The 21,911-nt window shown below is 40.6% G+C and overlaps 1 protein-coding gene across 2 annotated transcripts in view; it reads right to left on the bottom strand.

Annotated features, from left to right (window-relative positions):
- Nucleotides 1-21,911, bottom strand: part of LOC139757749 (putative neural-cadherin 2) — a 104,037-nt gene that overhangs the window by 28,447 nt on the left and 53,679 nt on the right. Inside the window, exons 4-6 of one of the 2 annotated variants that reach the window (XM_071678503.1) lie at nt 14,359-14,474; nt 8,960-9,124; nt 6,791-6,925 (exon numbers count right to left, since the gene is read on the bottom strand). In XM_071678503.1, coding sequence (XP_071534604.1) covers nt 6,791-6,925; nt 8,960-9,124; nt 14,359-14,474 — 416 coding nt within the window. The remainder of the gene's footprint in view (nt 1-6,790; nt 6,926-8,959; nt 9,125-14,358; nt 14,475-21,911) is intronic. The other variant, XM_071678504.1, reaches the window with a different exon arrangement.

Here is a 21,911-nt window from a genome sequence, read left to right as displayed (position 1 = left end):
CACACCCGAATCAGCCACCAGTTCTGTATCAACAGCGAACAACAACTGACTCACTTTCCAAGCTCTCTCATCCACAACAGACTGCACACTTGCCCCTTTTTCCAAAATTCTTGCATTCACCTCCCTAACAACCCCATCCATAAACAAATTAAACAACCATGGAGACATCACGCACCCCTGCCGCAAGCCGACATTCACTGAGAACCAATCACTTTCCTCTCTTCCCACTCGCACACATGCCTTACCTCCTCGATAAAAACTTTTCGCTGTTTCTAACAACTTGCCTCCCGCACCATATATTCTTAATAACTTCCAAAGAGCCTCTCTATTAACTCTATCATATGCATTCTCCAGATCCATAAATGCTACATACAAATCTATATATATATATATATATATATATATATATATATATATATATATATATATATATATATATATATATATATATATATACATATATCTTTATACGTGCGCAGGAGGATGGATGTGATGGAAATGAGATGTTTGAGGACAATGTGTGGTGTGAGGTGGTTTGATCGAGTAAGTAACGTAAGGGTAAGAGAGATGTGTGGAAATAAAAAGAGCGTGGTTGAGAGAGCAGAAGAGGGTGTTTTGAAATGGTTTGGGCACATGGAGAGAATGAGTGAGGAAAGATTGACCAAGAGGATATATGTGTCGGAGGTGGAGGGAACGAGGAGAAGAGGGAGACCAAATTGGAGGTGGAAAGATGGAGTGAAAAAGATTTTGTGTGATCGGGGCCTGAACATGCAGGATGGTGAAAGGAGGGCAAGGAATAGAGTGAATTGGAGCGATGTGGTATACTGGGGTTGACGTGCTGTCAGTGGATTGAATCAAGGCATGTGAAGCGTCTGGGGTAAACCATGGAAAGCTGTGTAGGTATGTATATTTGCGTGTGTGGACGTATGTATATACATGTGTATGGGGGTGGGTTGGGCCATTTCTTTCGTCTGTTTCCTTGCGCTACCTCGCAAACGCGGGAGACAGCGGCAAAAAAAAAAAAAAAAAAAAAAAAAAAAAATATATATATATATATATATATATATATATATATATATATATATATATATATATATATATATATATATATATATTCTTTTTCTTTTAAGCTATTCGCCATTTCCCGCGTTAGCGAGGCAGCGTTAAGAACAGAGGACTGGGCCTTTGTGGAAATACCCTCACCTGGCCCCCCTCTGTTCCTTCTTTTGGAAAATTAAAAAAAAACGAGAGGGGAGGATTTCCAGCCTCCCGCTCCCTCCCCTTTTAGTCGCCTTCTACGACACGCAGGGAATACGTGGGAAGTATTCTTAATCCCATATCCCCAGGGATAATATATGTATATACATACACGTCCACACACGCAAAAATACATACCTATACATCTCAATGTACACATATATATACACACACAGACACATACATATATACCTATGCACACAATTCACACTGTCTGCCTTTATTCATTTCCATCGCCACCTCGCCACACATGGAATACCATCCCCCTCCCCCCTCATGTGTGCGAGGTAGCGCTAGGAAAAGACAACAAAGGCCCCATTCGTTCACACTCAGTCTCTAGCTGTCATGCAATAATGCCCGAAACCACAGCTCCCTTTCCACATCCAGGCCCCACACTACTTTCCACGGTTTACCCCATTCACATGCCCTGATTCAATCCACTGACAGCAGGTCAGCCCCGGTATACCACATCGATCCAATTCACTCTATTCCTTGCCCGCCTTTCACCCTCCTGCATGTTCAGGCCCCAATCACTCAAAATCTTTTTCACTCCATCTTTCCACCTCCAATTTGGTCTCCCACTTCTCCTCGTTCCCTCCACCTCCGACACATATATCCTCTTGGTCAATCTTTCCTCACTCATTCTCTCCATGTGCCCAAACCATTTCAAAACACCCTCTTCTGCTCTCTCAACCACGCTCTTTTTATTTCCACACATCTCTTACGCTTACATTGCTTACTCGATCAAACCACCTCACACCACACATTGTCCTCAAACATCTCATTTCCAGCACATCCACCCTCCTGCGCACAACTCTATCCATAGCCCACGCCTCGCAACCATACAACATTGTTGGAACCACTATTCCTTCAAACATACCCATTTTTGCTTTCCGAGATAATGTTCTCGACTTCCACACATTCTTCAAGGCTCCCAGGATTTTCGCCCCCTCCCCCACCCTATGATTCACTTCCGCTTCCATGGTACCATCCGCTGCCAGATCCACTCCCAGATATCTAAAACACTTTACTTCCTCCAGTTTTTCTCCATTCAAACTTACCTCCCAATTGACTTGACCCTCAACCCTACTGTACCTAATAACCTTGCTCTTATTCACATTTACTCTTAACTTTCTTCTTTCACACACTTTACCAAACTCAGCCACCAGCTTCTGCAGTTTCTCACATGAATCAGCCACCAGCGCTGTATCATCAGCGAACAACAACTGACTCACTTCCCAAGCTCTCTCATTCACAACAGACTTCATACTTGCCCGCATTCACCTCCCTAACAACCCCATCCATAAACAAATTAAACAACCATGGAGACATCACACATCCCTGCCGCAAACCTACATTCACTGAGAACCAATCACTTTCCTCTCTTCCTACACGTACACATGCCTTACATCCTCGATAAAAACTTTTCACTGCTTCTAACAACTTGCCTCCCACATAATATATTCTTAATACCTTCCACAGAGCATCTCTATCAACTCTATCATATGCCTTCTCCAGATCCATAAATGCTACATACAAATCCATTTGCTTTTCTAAGTATTTCTCACATACATTCTTCAAAGCAAACACCTGATCCACACATCCTCTACCAATTCTGAAACCACACTGCTCTTCCCCAATCTGATGCTCTGTACATGTCTTCACCCTCTCAATCAATACCCTCCCATATAATTTACCAGGAACACTCAACAAACTTATACCTCTGTAATTTGAGCACTCACTCTTATCCCCTTTGCCTTTGTACAATGGCACTATGCACGCATTCCGCCAATCCTTAGGCACCTCACCATGAGTCATACATACATTAAATAACCTTACCAACCAGTCAACAATACAGTCACCCCCTTTTTTAATAAATTCCACTGCAATATCATCCAAACCTGCTGCCTTGCCGGCTTTCATCTTCCGCAAAGCTTTTACTACCTCTTCTCTGTTTACCAAATCATTTTCCCTAACCCTCTCACTTTTCACACCACCTCGACCAAAACACCCTATATCTGCCACTCTATCATCAAACACATTCAACAAACCTTCAAAATACTCACTCCATCTCCTTCTCACATCACCACTACTTGTTATCACCTCCCCATTAGCGCCCTGCAATGAAGTTCCCATTTGCTCCCTTGTCTTACGCACTTTATTTACCTCCTTCCAGAACATCTTTTTATTCTCCCTAAAATTTAATGATATATATAAGTATACGTATGTAAGTAGGAGAGATGGCCAGAGAGCGTTATTGGATTACGTGTTAATTGACAGGCGCGCGAAAGAGAGACTTTTGGATGTTAATGTGCTGAGAGGTGCAATTGGAGGGATGTCTGATCATTATCTTGTGGAGGCTAAGGTGAAGATTTGTATGGGTTTTCAGAAAAGAAGAGTGAATGTTGGGGTGAAGAGGGTGGTGAGAGTAAGTGAGCTTGGGAAGGAGACTTGTGTGAGGAAGTACCAGGAGAGACTGAGTACAGAATGGAAAAAGGTGAGAACAATGGAAGTAAGGGGAGTGGGGGAGGCATGGGATGTATTTAGGGAATCAGTGATGGAGTGCGCAAAAGATACTTGTGGCATGAGAAGCGTGGGAGGTGGGTTGAGTAGAAAGGGTAGTGAGTGGTGGGATGAAGAAGTAAGATTATTAGTGAAAGAGAAGAGAGAGGCATTTGGACGATTTTTGCAGGGAAAAAATGCAATTGAGTGGGAGATGTATAAAAGAAAGAGACAGGAGGTCAAGAGAAAGGTGCAAGAGGTGAAAAAGAGGGCAAATGAGAGTTGGGGTGATATATATATATATATATATATATATATATATATATATATATATATATATATATATATATATATATATATATATATATATATATATATATATATATGAAGGTGAAATCGCTCTTCAGTAGGAGTTCATACAATTCTACATGTAATTTTTCTATATGTGTGGCACGACATGTTTCGTGGAGACAATCCACCTCATCATCAGTTGTCAGTACTTTACAAAAATATCTAAATCCCAACATCACACTTGAGTCCCGTCGTCCAGCATCCCCACTGGTGCTCGACGGCGGTACTCAAGTATGATGTTGGGATCTAAATAACTTTGTTAAGTACTGGCACCTGATGAGGTGGACTGTCTCCATGAAACATGTGCCACTTGTAGAGAAAAACGTGTTAGATAAAATTGTATAAACTACTGAAGTGCGATTTCACCTTCATTACTTTCATATTCTATTTTTTCCTTGTTATAAACGTTTACCCGACACAATGAACGTGTACATCCACTATAAACGTTTATCACACGCTATAAAACGTTTAATCCGATATCATAGACGTTAACAACGCGCTATAAAACGTTTATTCATAAACTTTGAATCGTTTACTCAATTTTCTCCCGTAAACAGAAACATTTTCTGCTCTCATTCCACTTTACTAGTCGTATTCATCATTATTTTCCCATGACCCATAATATGCTTCCCATGACCCATGATGCTTCCCATGACCCATAATATGCTTCCCATGACCCATGATGCTTCCATTGACCTATGATACTTTCCTTGACCTATGATATGTTTCCATGACCCATGATATGTTTCCCATGACGCATGATATCTTTCCCATGACCTATGATATCTTTCCCATGATACAAGTTAATGTTGTCTATAAACCTTTCCCTTGTGATATGATCCGTTAATTTGGTTTATCCACACGGCAACAAAGTTATTTTATGATTGATGTTAAACTATTCCGTAAACAATATAATTTTTCTAATCTGTGTTGACTAACATGCTTCCATCTACCAGACACTAGTGTAATGCTATATGTTTGCCAATTCTCAGCATTTGTGTTTTCAGTATCATTCCCTCAGACACTCTTGTGTTTTGTACGTTTCTTCAAAACTTCTTTTTTTATTTTACGGTTTTTCTCAACCAAAGCAAAATTGTTTATTCACAATTTTTTGCCTACTCAAACAGATTGTTTATTCGCAATTTCCACGTCTATTTTCATTTATAATTTTAGCCCAACTTCTTGTTTTCTTCTCTTAGTAACATCTCTGCTTATTAAGCCTATTTGCGATAAACTGTAGTGATATCTACTTTCATTTTTTTTCATGATGTTTTTGTTCGTTTCGTACAAGTCATTCAGGTTTTTGTTCTGTTACCTTTCAAACCGCTTCTCAAAATGATTTTGTTTCCATGTTTTAGCTGTAAACAATTTTCTGTTTCACAATTCCTCCAGAAACATTGTTTGTTAGTCATAGCCTGAGAGAGCGTCAGCTGTGACTGAACACCAGACGGTTCCTCCCCAGAGGGGTAACAAGTATGCAGGAATACCAGACGGATCACTGGATTCAATTTAGAATCTGCACGAAAATCTCCCAGTGGTTTCCTAACAGAGCTATAACCCTCGTTAGTTTGTTCATACATCCACTCCATTTTATTGTTTGTATTCATTGCATTATTTACTATCTATTCTTCCATATCGGAGTGGAGAGTGTATCCCATTCTCTGCTCTCTCTTCTGACATTCCTGAAACAAGTTCTCTGTAAGATGCTCCTTCCTTTACAGTTTTGTTATCAGCATCACCAACTTAGACCCTTATAAATCTCATGTCTGATTGCACTGTGAGTTTGTAAACTACAGAACAGTGTTTGTGAGGTTTCCTCTTTCTGGGAAAGCTATAAAGGATCACTGGCTACATACTGTCATACGTTTACAGTATCATAACCTGACTACGAGAAGCTGTTGAATGAAGAATTGTCAGGAAATTACTTTCCTGGGTTAAACTAATGCTGAAAATGTCTGGTGTGTTGGTGGCTAGCTGCACAATACAAACAATAAGACAAGACAAGTGGAATTCCTGAGTAGATGGATCAGGAAAATTCACTCTCAGGAGAGCTGTGGCTACGGCGATTTTCCCCAGGCAACTTATTTCCAAAAAAACTCCTTCCATATCAACTCTTTTCAGAAGAAATCTTTCCAGTACAATTTTTTCAGAGAAAACACTTTCACGAAGAACCTTCCCAAAAAGAACTTTTTCCATGTTTTCATATTTTCACTTTTGGAAAATATTTTAGAACTTTCTAAGAACTTTCCAGAGGTATTGTTTCAGTGAGAAATCCTTGCAGAAGGAATATATCCAGAAGAACGCTCTTCAAATTACCAGATAAACATACTCCAAGAGAACTCTCTTTGGGAGAACTCTCTTCAGGAAAATAATACCCAAAGAATTTCCTTTTTAAGAAAAGTCCTCAGGATATCTTAACTCTGGGTAATTCACCTTCAGAAGAACATTTTATTCTAAGATGATGTTCCCTTGGAGGACTCGCGTGCAAGAGGAATCCTCACGAAAAATCAATCTAAGAGCTCCATTTATGGGAACTCATCCAAAAACATCTAACGATCAGAACTCCCCCTGGACAGAAATCCAAGAAAAAGAATCCAAATTACGATCTGAACACAAGTGACTTGGATAATCTACAACACACACTAGAACAGATGTACCCAAAAGAAAAGGAACCCCTCACCTTGAGGAGGTGGATGGCCCCGCTGTTGGGGTCGACTGCGAAGCAAGACGTTGAGCCGTTGCTGTAGACGCCGTCACCCGAAAGAGAGTAGCGGAGGCGACCATACTGGCCGGCGTCCGCATCTCGCGCTTTCACCTGTGATAGAAGAGGTGGAGGGAGGGTTAATTGGCACATGTTAGTGATTTGGGAAGCGTATAATGGCATTTAAAAAAATCGATTGGCACTATCTTTGAGAATGTGTGTTCTACCACTATCTGCTTTTGCACAATATCTCGGCGAAATAATACAAAGCAAGTATCATTTTCTACAAAGTGACCATACGTTAGCTTTCTCTGAAGCTAAGAGAAGCAAATAACTTAATGGAAGAGATGAAGAGCCGTTGTGTACAATCTGTATTATGCCAAGGGATATAGATATTTCCTGACAGACAATGAACTTGTCACATCCTACTGGACACATCCTCCCCTATTTACTCTTGAAACACCAATTCTGACAGTTTTCCACTAATTTTCCTTAGAATAGGTAATCAATTCGCGGGCCAGCAAGTCCTCAGCAGAATTGTTCGTATAAAGGTAGTTATTTTTTGGTTGGGATGGGGTTCAGTATTCTTTCCCCTACCAGATCTTCCTCCTCATATTTTTGAGTCTTAACGAAAAGCATCACCAATAACCTCATTATTTAAGCTTTCTTTTAGCCTGATCAATCTACAGCAAACTCTCCAACTGATGAAGCTGCTCTTTTCTTTACCTTAAGCTCCTATAATTTTTCTTTGGATGATCCCGCGTCAAGTTCCCCTCTCCGATCTCCTCCCACACAACCAATGTCATCCACTACTTCCATCGCAAAGGTCTTCAAAACAATTAGCACATGGCACAGATAACACATCATCTCGAGTCCTTGGGAGTGTGCATCTGAGCTAACTTCCGTCCTGGCTCACCTTTGGACAATGTGTATTATCTCTGAATGGGAACAGTAGTAACTTGTTTAAATCCAATAGTGTTAAATCGCAGTTTCTACCTACATCTCTTTCTAATGTTCCTCGTGTCCCCTTTTCATTTCTACAGTACTACAACTCAACCCTGCAATAATATTATCACGCAGGCCAGAGCTTTATCCTCCACTCTTTCTTGGAATACTTACCTAATCAACATCACAAGAGAAACGACAGAAGATGGTGGCTGAGTTTGGAGGAGTGTGTGAAAGGAGGAAGTTGAGAGTGAATGTGAATAAAAGAAAGTTTCTTAGATTTATCAGGGTTGAGGGATAGGATGGATGGGGTGTGAGTCAGAGTTGAGAAAAATTCGAGGAGGTAAAGTTATTTAGATACATGACTGCGAATGAAACCATGGAAGCAGAAGTGAATCATAGGGTGGGTGAGGGGCCAACTTTCTGCTAACGCTGAAAAATGTGTGAAAAGAGAACCTTCTTTCGGAGAGCAAAAATGGGCATGTTTGAAGGCATAGTAGTCCTAACAATATCATTTGGATGTAAGGCATGAGCGATGAATAAGGTTGTGTGGAAGAGGGTGGATGTATTAGAAATTAAATGTTTGAGGACAATATGTGGTGCGAGGTGGTCTGATCGAGCAAGAAATGAAAGGGTAAAAGAAAGGCGTGTTAATAAAAAGTATGGTTGGGAGAGCTGAGGAAGGTGTGCTGAAATGGTCTGGACACATGGAGAGAATGAGTGAAGAAAGGTCGATAAAGTGGATATGTGTCAGAGGTGGAGGGAACAAGGAGAGAGGAGACCAAATTGGAGATGGAAGAATGGAGTGAAAGAGACTTTAATCGATCTGGGCCTGAACTTTTAGGAAAGATAAAGAGGTGCACGAGAACGAAGTGGTATACTAGGGTCGACGTGATGTCACTGGACCGAACCAGGGGATGTGAAGCGTACGAGGTAAACCAGGGAAAGGTCTATGGGGCCTGGATGTGGATAGGGACTGTGGTTTCGGTGGATCACACACGACAGCTGGAGAATGGATATGAGCAGATACAGCCTATCTTCGTCTGTTTCTGGCGCTATCTCGGTAACGCGGGAAACGTCGGTCGACTATGAAATATATATATATATATAAGAGAGATTTTACAGAAATAGAGTTGCAGAAACCAAAATACTTCAAAGTAGAAAGACATCGGGGGAAGAAGGATCCTTCCTCGTGATACTGACGGTAAGTATAGTCTTGGGTAAGTGCCTGTCGTCCTCCTCAGTGATTTGCGTCTCGTGCAGGTTCCTGGGGAAGACGGGGGCGTGATCATTCTGGTCGACAACCTGCAGCTTCACCCGCGCCTCGCTCGTAGCTTCCCCCGCCCGCGCTTCCACCACCAGCTCATACTGAAAGGACCAGTGGTTACCATCGGAGAAAGTGAGGAATGTGCGAGTGGAAAGAGGATATATATATATATATATATATATATATATATATATATATATATATATATATATATATATGGTAAACCATGGAAAGCTGTGTAGGTATGTATATTTGCGTGTGTGGACGTGTGTATGTACATGTGTATGGGGGGGGGTTGGGCCATTTCTTTCGTCTGTATCCTTGCGCTACCTCGCAAACGCGGGAGACAGCGACAAAGTATAAAAAAAAAAAAAAAAAAAATATATATATATATATATATATATATATATATATATATATATTTTTTTTTTTTTTTTTTTTTTCTTTTTGCTTTGTCGCTGTCTCCCGCGTTTGCCAGGTAGCGCAAGGAAACAGACGAAAGAAATGGCCCAACCCACCCCCATACACATGTATATACATACATCCACACACGCAAATATACATACCTTCACAGCTTTCCATGGTTTACCCCAGACGCTTCACATGCCCTAATTCAATCCACTGACAGCATGTCAACCCCGGTATACCACATCGATCCAATTCACTCTATTCCTTGCCCTCCTTTCACCATCCTGCATGTTCAGGCCCCGATCACACAAAATCTTTTTCACTCCATCTTTCCACCTCCAATTTGGTCTCCCACTTCTCCTCGTTCCCTCCACCTCCGACACATATATCCTCTTGGTCAATCTTTCCTCACTCATTCTCTCCATGTGCCCAAACCATTTCAAAACACCCTCTTCTGCTCTCTCAACCACGCTCTTTTTATTTCCACACATCTCTCTTACCCTTACGTTACTTACTCGATCAAAACACCTCACACCACACATTGTCCTCAAACATCTCATTTCTAGCACATCCATCCTCCTGCGCACAACTCTATCCATAGCCCACGCCTCGCAACCATACAACATTGTTGGAACCACTATTCCTTCAAACATACCCATTTTTGCTTTCCGAGATAATGTTCTCGACTTCCACACATTCTTCAAGGCTCCCAGGATTTTCGCCCCCTCCCCCACCCTATGATCCACTTCCGCTTCCATGGTTCCATCCGCTGCCAGATCCACTCCCATATATCTAAAACACTTTACTTCCTCCAGTTTTGCTCCATTCAAACTTACCTCCCAATTGACTTGACCCTCAACCCTACTGTACCTAATTACCTTGCTCTTATTCACATTTACTCTTAACTTTCTTCTTTCACAAACTTTGCCAAACTCAGTCACCAGCTTCTGCAGTTTCTCACATGAATCAGCCACCAGCGCTGTATCATCAGCGAACAACAACTGACTCACTTCCCAAGCTCTCTCATCCCCAACAGACTTCATACTTGCCCCTCTTTCCAAAACTCTTGCATTTACCTCCCTAACAACCACATCCATAAACAAATTAAACAACCATGGAGACATCACACACCCCTGCCGCAAACCTACATTCACTGAGAACCAATCACTTTCCTCTCTTCCTACACGTACACATGCCTTACATCCTCGATAAAAACTTTTCACTGCTTCTAACAACTTGCCTCCCACACCATATATTCTTAATACCTTCCACAGAGCATCTCTATCAACTCTATCATATGCCTTCTCCAGATCCATAAATGCTACATACAAATCCATTTGCTTTTCTAAGTATTTCTCACATACATTCTTCAAAGCAAACACCTGATCCACACATCCTCTACCACTTCTGAAACCACACTGCTCTTCCCCAATCTGATGCTCTATACATGCCTTCACCCTCTCAATCAATACCCTCCCATATAATTTATCAGAAATACTCAACAAACTTATACCTCTGTAACTTGAGCACTCACTCTTATCCTCTTTGCCTTTGTACAATGGCACTATGCACGCATTCCGCCAATCCTCAGGCACCTCACCATGAGTCATACAAACATTAAATAACCTTACCAACCAGTCAATAATACAGTCATCCCCTTTTTTAATAAATTCCACTGCAATACCATCCAAACCTGCTGCCTTGCCGGTTTTCATCTTCCGCAAAGCTTTTACTACCTCTTCTCTGTTTACCAAATCATTTTCCCTAACCCTTTCACTTTGCACACCACCTCGACCAAAACACCCTATATCTGCCACTCTATCATCAAACACATTCAACAAACCTTCAAAATACTCACTCCATCTCCTTCTCACATCACCACTTCTTGTTATCACCTCCCCATTTGCGATCTTCACTGAAGTTCCCATTTGCTCCCTTGTCTTACGCACTTTATTTACCTCCTTCCAGAACATCTTTTAATTCTCCCTAAAATTTAATGATACTCCCTCACCCCAACTCTCATTTGCCCTCTTTTTCACCTCTTGCACCTTTCTCTTGACCTCCTGTCTCTTTCTTTTATACATCTCCCACTCAATTGCGTTTTTTCCCTGCAAAAATCGTCCAAATGCCTCTCTCTTCTCTTTCACTAATAATCTTACTTCTTCATCCCACCACTCACCAACCTTTCTAATCAACCCACCTCCCACTCTTCTCATGCCACAAGCATCTTTTGCGCAATCCATCACTGATTCCCTAAATACATCCCATGCCTCCCCCACTTCCCTTACTTCCATTGTTCTCACCTTTTTCCATTCTGTACTCAGTCTCTCCTGATACTTCCTCACACAAGTCTCCTTCCCAAGCTCACTTACTCTCACCACCCTCTTCACCCCAACATTCACTCTTCTTTTCTGAAAACCCATACAAATCTTCACCTTAGCCTCCACAAGGTAATGATCAGACATCCCTCCAGTTGCACCTCTCAGCACATTAACATCCAAAAGTCTCTCTTTCGCGCGCCTGTCAATTAACACGTAATCCAATAACGCTCTCTGGCCATCTCTCTTACTTACATACGTATACTTATGTATATCTCGCTTTTTAAACCAGGTATTCCCAATCACCAGTCCTTTTTCAGCACATAAATCTACAAGCTCTTCACTATTTCCATTTACAACACTGAACACCCCATGTATACCAATTATTCCCTCAACTGCCACATTACTCACCTTTGCATTCAAATCACCCATCACTATAACCCGGTCTCGTGCATCAAAACCACTAACACACTCATTCAGCTGCTCCCAAAACACTTGCCTCTCATGATGTTTCTTCTCATGCCCAGGTGCATATGCACCAATAATCACCCATCTCTCTCCATCAACTTATATATATATATATATATATATATATATATATATATATATATATATATATATATATATATATATATATATATATATATATATATATATATATTTATTATTATATTCATTCATTTTACTTTGTCGCTGTCTCCCGCGTTTGCGAGGTAGCGCAAGGAAACAGACAAAAGAAATGGCTCAACCCACCCCCATACACATGTATATACATACACGTCCACACACGCAAATATACATACCTATACATCTCAATGTACACATATATATACACACACAGACACATACATATGTACCCATGCACACAATTCACACTGTCTGCCTTTATTCATTCCCATCGCCACCTCGCCACACATGGAATATATATATATATATATATATATATATATATATATATATATATATATATATATATATATATATTTTTATTTTATTATTTTGCTTTGTCGCTGTCTCCCGCATTTGCGAGGTAGCGCAAGGAAACAGACGAAAGAAATGGCCCAACCCACCCCCATACACATGTATATACATATACGTCCACACACGCAAATATACATACCTATATATCTCAATGTACACATATATATATACACACACAGACATATACATATATACACATGCACACAATTCACACTGTCTGCCTTTATTTATTCCCATCGCCACCTCACCACACATGGAATAACATCCCCCTCCCCCCTCATTTGTGTGAGGTAGCGCTAGGAAAAGACAACAAAGGCCCCATTCGTTCACACAGTCTCTAGCTGTCATGTAATAATGCCCGAAACCACAGCTCCCTTTCCACATCCAGGCCCGACAGAATTTTCCATGGTTTACCCCAGACGCTTCACATGCCCTGATTCAATCCACTGACAGCACGTCGACCCCAGTATACCACATCGATCCAATTCACTCTATTCCTTGCTCTCCTTTCACCCTCCTGCATGTTCAGGCCCCGATCACTCAAAATCTTTTTCACTCCATCTTTCCACCTCCAATTTGGTCTCCCACTTCTCCTCGTTCCCTCCACCTCCGACACATATATCCTCTTGGTCAATCTTTCCACACATCTCTCTTACCCTTACATTACTTACTCGATCAAACCACCTCACACCACATATTGTCCTCAAACATCTCATTTCCAGCACATCCATCCTCCTGCGCATAACTCTATCCATAGCCCACGCCTCGCAACCATACAACATTGTTGGAACCACTATTCCTTCAAACATACCCATTTTTGCTTTCCGAGATAATGTTCTCGACTTCCACACATTCTTCAAGGCTCCCAGGATTTTCGCCCCCTCCCCCACCCTATGATCCACTTCCGCTTCCATGGTTCCATCCGCTGCCAGATCCACTCCCAGATATCTAAAACACTTTACTTCCTCCAGTTTTGCTCCATTCAAACTTACCTCCCAACTGACTTGATCCTCAACCCTACTGTACCTAATTACCTTGCTCTTATTCACATTTACTCTTAACTTTCTTCTTTCACACACTTTGCCAAACTCAGTCACCAGCTTCTGCAGTTTCTCACATGAATCAGCCACCAGCGCTGTATCATCAGCGAACAACAACTGACTCACTTCCCAAGCTCTCTCCTCCACAACAGACTTCATACTTCAGACTTCATATATATATATATATATATATATATATATATATATTAAACCAACGCAAAAAGAAGTTCCATTCATTGCTTTTTGGTAGAAATAAGAGAGCAATACTATTTTCGTCGCCGGGTCGTTGCTGGGTGACATTCTTCTGAAGAGATTTACAAGAAGAGACCCAACGCAGCTTGAGATGTGTTTGCTACTCCATAGAAACACACATTGTAGTCTCGAGTGTCTACTTATCACTGTTCTAAATAATATTGCGTTTGAAAGAAGCTGTTTCTCTTGAGGTTTATCTGTTTTTATTTCGTAACCCAATCATGTAAAGAACTCTTACTTTATGTGCAGCTGCTGCTCTTTCTTGCCTCCTTCTGTTCCCCCTTTTTTTTTTATCTTATTTCGTTAACAATGAATCAGTAGCATTCATTTTCTTACCTGCTGTTGCTCCTCGAAGTCCAAAGGCTGCTGGAGGGTGAGGCGACCGGTGTTGCTGCCCAGAGTGAAGACTCCCTCATCATTTCCTTCCTTGATCCTGAACTCCACTGACTCCCCTGAGAGGGAGAGAGAGAGAGAGAGAGAGAGAGAGAGAGAGAGAGAGAGAGAGAGAGAGAGAGAGAGAGAGAGAGAGAGAGAGAGAGGGGGGGGGGGGGGAGAGTTTATGTGGGTGAAAGAGAAGGAGATCCGGTGGAGAGTTGGTTATTGCATGACACCATTACCAACTGGAAGGTACAAGCAAAACATAACAAGTTGTGGTTAACTGAAACAACTAAGCTTGAGTAACTCTCTCTCTCTCTCTCTCTCTCTCTCTCTCTCTCTCTCTCTCTCTCTCTCTCTCTCTCTCTCTCTCTCGACGATGAACCTTAGAGTGCGGTGCTGGTGTCACATAAGTCTGATAAACACGTGTATTATACGTCTGTCTAATAAACTTCTAATTACAAGCATCTTAGAATTCGTCTGGCCCGTTTGATCAGTAAGTTTGACGTGTTCAGAACTGTTCATGTGGTTCTCTCCTGTATGGACGAGAGACCAAGATACTGATACTGAATTTTAGAACTATGTATCGTATATCTAACCAGATCTACTGCGAGGAAAACTCCTGTAAGAATGGCTAACTTCTAAGTTAAGAAGCTGAAGTGGATTTTTTAATCAAATACAAAGCTAAACTCGAGAAATCGGTGTCTTGTAAACCACTCCGTTCCCAGGACAGAAGAATGATGTTACACTGGTATACTGGAAATATAATCTTATTCAATGGTACTGGACTTAAGTTTCTTGTACTGTCAATCAAAACAGTATGTAAAGCGAAAAGGCAAGAAGCGCTTGTGTCATGTAGTTGTGGAAGTCAATGTGTCGCTTAAACACACTGGGTCTGGGCTGAGGATGTACACGTGTATGTGATATCAAGTGACTGTATTTCTAACTGCTCGACCTTATGAAAATAGAAATGGAATTAACGATGATACATAAATGTAGAAAGCAGAAAGTACAATAGATCATTAAGGCTACTGGTGACAAGTAACAGAGCGACCACTCGCCCAAATGTGTGCTAATAAATGTAATTATAACTGATAACACATATATCAAATATAGTATGAGAATCATGTCATTTCTATGACCTTTACCTTATGTTGTTGTTGAAGTGACACTGGTTACATTTAGTCTGATGTTCATGTACATTAAATTTTAGTTGTTCTCATTATTTATGTATCTGAACAAACATCGCGAATACCACCACTGCTCAAGTATTGGTCTTTCCTCGTGTTGTATTGTATAAAGTACGATTATAAAAAACATACTTATGCATATCTTTTGTCTTGAGGTCAAATACAGAATCATATCGAGGTCGAATTTGTTACTAAGTCTAGTTCGGGTGTTCTGTGATATAATTATGTCATAAATCTTCAGTCCATCTTAAAGTTAGGCTACACATAACCCAGTTAAGGAACTCTAGTGAGTAAAGAAAGGTCAGTCTCATTATGTATGTTATGGTCTATAAACAGTATAGATTATTGAGTAACATAACCATACATATATCTATACAGCTTTTCTCGGAAAATTTACGGTTTTGTACATATACAATGAACAAGTGAGAACACGGAATTAATGTTAATCCTGAGTAATGCATACAATTATGACGCACAGTTATTTTTGTGTGTGGAAAGAGGTTTATAAACCGAAGCTGTTATGCTACATTGATACAGAGACTGGCTAAGGTTGTAACACTGGTACAGAGCCTGGCTGGGGTTACAACGATGGTACAGAGCCAGGCTGAGGTTATAACACTGGTACAGAGCCAGGCTGGGGTTACAACGATGATACAGAGCCAGGCTGAGGTTATAACACTGGTACAGAGCCTGGCTGGGGTTACAACAGTAGTAAAGAGCCTGGTTGTGGTGGCCATGGGTACACTAAATCATTGTACCAATACTACTGCTGCGTCACAGAACGTCGTTACGCTTTTAATGAACAAGAGAATGAATATGTCCCCTCATGTCCTCCCGCTCATGTTCGTCCTTCATGCTACTCCACCTGGACCCACAACACCGTCCCCATCCGACCTTCTATACTCCCATCCGAAGACATACAGAAAGAAAGTAACAAAATGCCCAGGGTGAGACAGCCTTCTGCGCCACTGCCTTCGCCGTCATCACCAACACCACCACCAACACCACAGTCATCTCCTACTTCACCATCACTACCACCATCACCATCAACAGCCCTCCAGGCTAGCTGTCAACTAGGCTGGAAGCCGTCGAATGATAACATCTGAAACGCTAGGGAACGTGTCTCAGGTTCTGTGATGTTCTTTGTTGATTTTCTTATGTATTTATGAATGTTTTCGCATTCCTAGACTCACTTATTTCCTACCTATGGATGCAAGTCTTTCAATATCGTTGGATCCTCCCTTTTTAATTATTTTCTTTTATTTATTAAACTTTGTCGCTGTCTCCCGCGTTAGCGAGGTAGCGCAAGGAAACAGACGAAAGAATGGCCCAACCCACCCACATACACATGTATATAAATACACGTCCACATACGCACATATACATACCTATACATCTCAACGTATATATATATATTTATATATATATATATATATATATATATATATATATATATATATATATATATATATATATATATATATATATATATATATACACAGACATATACATACATACACATGTACATAATTCATACTGTCTGCCCCTATTCATTCCCATCGCCACCCCGCCACACATGAAATGACAACCCCCTCCCTCCGCATGTGCGCGAAATACCGCTGGGAAAAGACAACAAAGGCCACATTCGTTTACACTCAGTCTCTAGCTGTCATGTATAATGCACCGAAACCACAGCTCCCTTTCCACATCCAGGCCCCACAAAACTTTCCATGGTTTACCCCAGACGCTTCACATGCCCTGGTTCAATCCATTGACAGCACGTCGACACTGGTATACCACATCGTTCTAATTCACTCTATTCCTTGCACGTCTTTCACCCTCCTTCATGTTCAGGCCCCGATCACTCAAAACCTTTTTCACTCCATCTTTCCACCTCCAATTTGGTCTCCCACTTCTCCTCGTTCCCTCCACCTTTGACACATATATCCTCTTTGTCAATCTTTCCTCACTCATTCTCTCCATGTGACCAAACCATTTCAAAACACCCTCTGCTGCTCTCTCAACCACACTCTTTTTATCAACACACATCTCTCTCACCCTTTCATTACTTACTCGATCAAACCACCTCACACCAGATATTGTCCTCAAACATCTCATTTCTAGCACATCCATCCCCCTCCGCACAACTCTATCTATAGCCAACGCCTCGCAACCATATAACATTGTTGGAACCACTATTCCTTCAAACATACCCATTTTTGCTTTCCAAGATAACGTTCTCGACTTCCACACATTCTTCAACGCTCCCAAACTTTTTGATATATATATATATATATATATATATATATATATATATATATATATATATATATATATATATATATATATATATATACATACATATACATATAAACATATATATATACATACGTGGGAAGTATTCTTCCTCCCCTATTCCCAGGGATTATATATATATATATATATATATATATATATATATATATATATATATATATATATATATATATATATATATATATTCTTTTCTTTCAAACTATTCGCCATTTCCCGCTTTAGCGAGGTAGCGTTAAGAACAGAGAACTGGGCCTTTGAGGGAATATCCTCACCTGGCCCCCTTCTCTGTTCCTTCTTTTGGAAAAAAAAAAGAAAAAAAAACAAGAGGGGAGGATCTCCAGCACCCCGCTCCCTCCCCTTTTAGTCGCCATCTACGACACGCAGGGAATACGTGGGAAGTATTCTTTCTCCCCTATCCCCAGGGATATATATATATATATATATATATATATATATATATATATATATATATATATATATATATATATATATATATATATATTTTTAAACTATTCGCCATTTCCCGCGTTAGCGAGGTAGCGTTAAGAACAGAGGAATGGGCCTTTGAGGGAATATCCTTACCTGGCCCCCTTCTCTGTTCCTTTTGGAAAAAAAAAAAAAAAAAATATATATAATATATATATATATATATATATATATATATATATATATATATATATATATATATATATATATATATATATTTATATATATATATATATATATATATATATATATATATATATATATATATATATATATATATATATATATATATATATCTGGAAGCGTTGAAATATGTGTGGAAGGCGAGAACATTATCTCGGAAAGCAAAAATGGGTATGTTTGAAGGAACAGTGGTGCCAACAATGATATATGGTTGCGAGGCGTGGGCTATAGATAGACTTGTGTGGAGGAGGGTGGATGTGCTGGAAATGAGATGTTTGAGGACAATATGTGGTGTGACGTGGTTTGATTGAGTAAGTAATGAAAGAGTGAGAGAGATATGTGGTGGTAAAAAGAGTGTAGTTGAGAGAGCAGAAGAGGGTGTTTTGAAATGGTTTGGTCACATGGAGAGAATGAGTAACGAAAGATTGAAAAAAGAAGATATATGTGTCAGAGGTGGAGGGAACGAGGAGAATTGGGAGATCAAATTAGAGGGTGACTCACTTCCCAAGCTTCCACAACAGACTGCATACTTGCCCCTCTTTCCAATACTCTTGCATTCACCTCCCTAACAACCCCATCCATAAAAAATCAAACTACCATGGAGATATCACGCACCCCTGCCGCAAACCAACATTGATAGAGAACCAATCATTTTCCTCTCTTCCTACACGTACACATGCCTTACATCCTCGATAAAAACTTTTCACTGCTTCTAACAACTTACCTGATGCTCTGTACATGCCTTCACCCTCTCAATCAATACCCTCCCATATAACTTCCCAGGAAAACTAAACAAACTTATACCTCTGTAATTTGAGCACTTACTTTTATCCCCTTTGCCTTTCTACAATGGCACTATGCAAGCATTCCGCCAATCCTCAGGCACCTCACCATGGGCCATACATACATTAAATAATCTTACCAACCAGTGAACAATACATTCACCCCCTTTTTTAATAACTTCCTCTGCAATACCATCCAAACCCACTGCCTTGCCGGCTTTCATCTTCCGTAAAGCTTTTACTACCTCTTCCCTGTTTACCAAATCATTCTCCCTAACTCTCTCACTTTGCACACCACCTCGACCAAAACACCCCATATCTGCCACTGTATCATCAAACAGATCCAAGAAACCTTCAAAATACTCACTCCATCTCCTTCTCACATCACCACTACTTGTTATCACCTCCCCATTTGCCCCCTTCACTGATGTTCCCATTTGTTCCCTTGTCTTACGTACTTCATTTACCTCCTTCTAAAACATCTTTTTATTCTCCCTAAAATCTAATGATACTCTCTCACCCCAACTCTCATTTGCCCTCTTTTTCGCCTCTTGCACCTTTCTCTTGACCTCCTGCCTCTTTCTTTTATACATCTCCTAGTCATTTGCATTATTTCCCTGCAAAAATCGTCCAAATGCCTCTCTCTTCTCTTTCACTAATAATCTTAATTCTTCATCCCACCACTCACTACCCTTTCTAACCTGCCCACCTCCCACGCTTCTCATGCTACAAGCATCTTTTGCACAAGCCATCACTGCTTCCCTAAATACATCCCATTCCTCCCCCACATATTTGCCATTCCCCGCGTTAGCGAGATAGCGTCAAGAACAGAGGACTGAACTTTATGAGGCAAAATCCTCAATTGGCTCCCTTCTCTGTTCCTCCTTATGAAAATGTAACAACTGGAGGGGAGGATTTCCAGCCCCCCGCTCCCACCCCCTATAGTCGCCCTCTACAATAAGATAAACACAATGGTATAGTGGAGATTAAATAGACCTACAAAAACAAAGAGAAACGCCAAGCTTTCGTTTAATTCTCAGGAAATATTCGTGGCAACAGGTTGTACATGATCAAGGTTGGGTCATGTAGAGAGGCGAGAAGGGACCTACAATATCTGGGGAGTGACCAAGTTTAACCCTCGATGGGCTTAGCTTTGTTAGGGTCATGCATAGCTTGGCTTGGTTGATATCATGTTAAGCTTAGGTTGGTTAGGATCATGCAATACTTGACTCTAAACCTATGTATGAGCAGTTCTCTCAGCGACAACAACAAATAAGTGTTGTCACATTACCATCAATCGTATTTGATAAATTTCATAAACACAACGTATTCTATACACAAAATTGTGATTAATTTGTAGTAGGATAAAGTAAATGAAAATCTCATATAAGGGACGTTTGCGGGCTTTCCTTTGTCGAAGATCAACAACAGTTGCTGGCAAATTAAATAATCTGTAGTTGATTACGTTTAATCAACTCATCAAGTCAGCATTTAACCCTCCATCCAAGTCTAACAAAATTTTCACCTCTGTCTCTCAGTATGTCTGTCTTTCAGTATGTATGACTGTCTCTCAGTCTGTCTCTCTGTCTCTCAGTCTCTCTCTCTCTCTCTCTCTCTCTCTCTCTCTCTCTCTCTCTCTCTCTCTCTCTCTCTCTCTCTCTCTCTCTCTCTCTCTCAGCATGTCTGTCTGTCTTTCTGTTTCTTTTTCTATTTGTCTTGATCTTTTCTCGGATGAAGCTGAAGAAGTGAAACAGTCTCGTTAACCTGAAGGAAAAATGTAAGCAATGCAGAGAGGCGGTTGGTTTGTCACGCGAGTTCTAGAGGGACGGCAGTACGTCAGATTTTCTAGTGGGTTGAAGTGGGTGTGTTCCACCTGATCATGAGACATCAGACACCTTTCATGGGAGTTCAGTGTCAGCTAACCAGTACTCTGATGACGCCATAGCGTACAAGAACTCTACTAATATAACATCATAAGATATGACATTTTCTTTTATCTGTACTACTTTTCAAAGCCATTATTATATTTACAAGAACGAACCGAAGGTTTTTTTCAGATATATTTGTAAAAGCTGAAATCTTTAAGACAAAGAAAGATTACGACAAATTATTAGTTATTTTATCATTATATACGGAATGTGCAACATGACGGTTAGAACCAAGGTTACCACCCTAACCTATTCCTCCGCCTTCCCTTCTTCCTTCTCCCCAGTTCATACACTGAACAACAAAGGCTTAAAGTAAACACAGGATGAAAAACTAGTCCACAAAGAAATGACAACAAAGGATATAATACACCACCTTTTGCACGAAGCTTTTCCCTGACTAAGTCTTTTGTTTGTGTCTCCCCCCCCTCCCTCCCTCCCTCCCTCTGGTGACCACTATTGATACACAAACAAGGATACCTGAATCTGGCCCCTCCGGCTGACTTACTGGTGAGGACAACGCCATCTCTCGAACACATCAGTCGAAGATAACACCCTTCAGACAAGCAGGGCTGACCTTACCTCTCAGATCAGAAAGTCTTGCTTGATCAACCAAACCAGCAGAAGTCATC

The sequence above is a fragment of the Panulirus ornatus genome, chromosome 28, assembly GCF_036320965.1.
Source record: "Panulirus ornatus isolate Po-2019 chromosome 28, ASM3632096v1, whole genome shotgun sequence".
NCBI lineage: Eukaryota > Metazoa > Arthropoda > Malacostraca > Decapoda > Palinuridae > Panulirus > Panulirus ornatus.
Note: the sequence above shows the minus strand (reverse complement) of the source record. Positions and strands in the feature narration are given on the sequence as shown.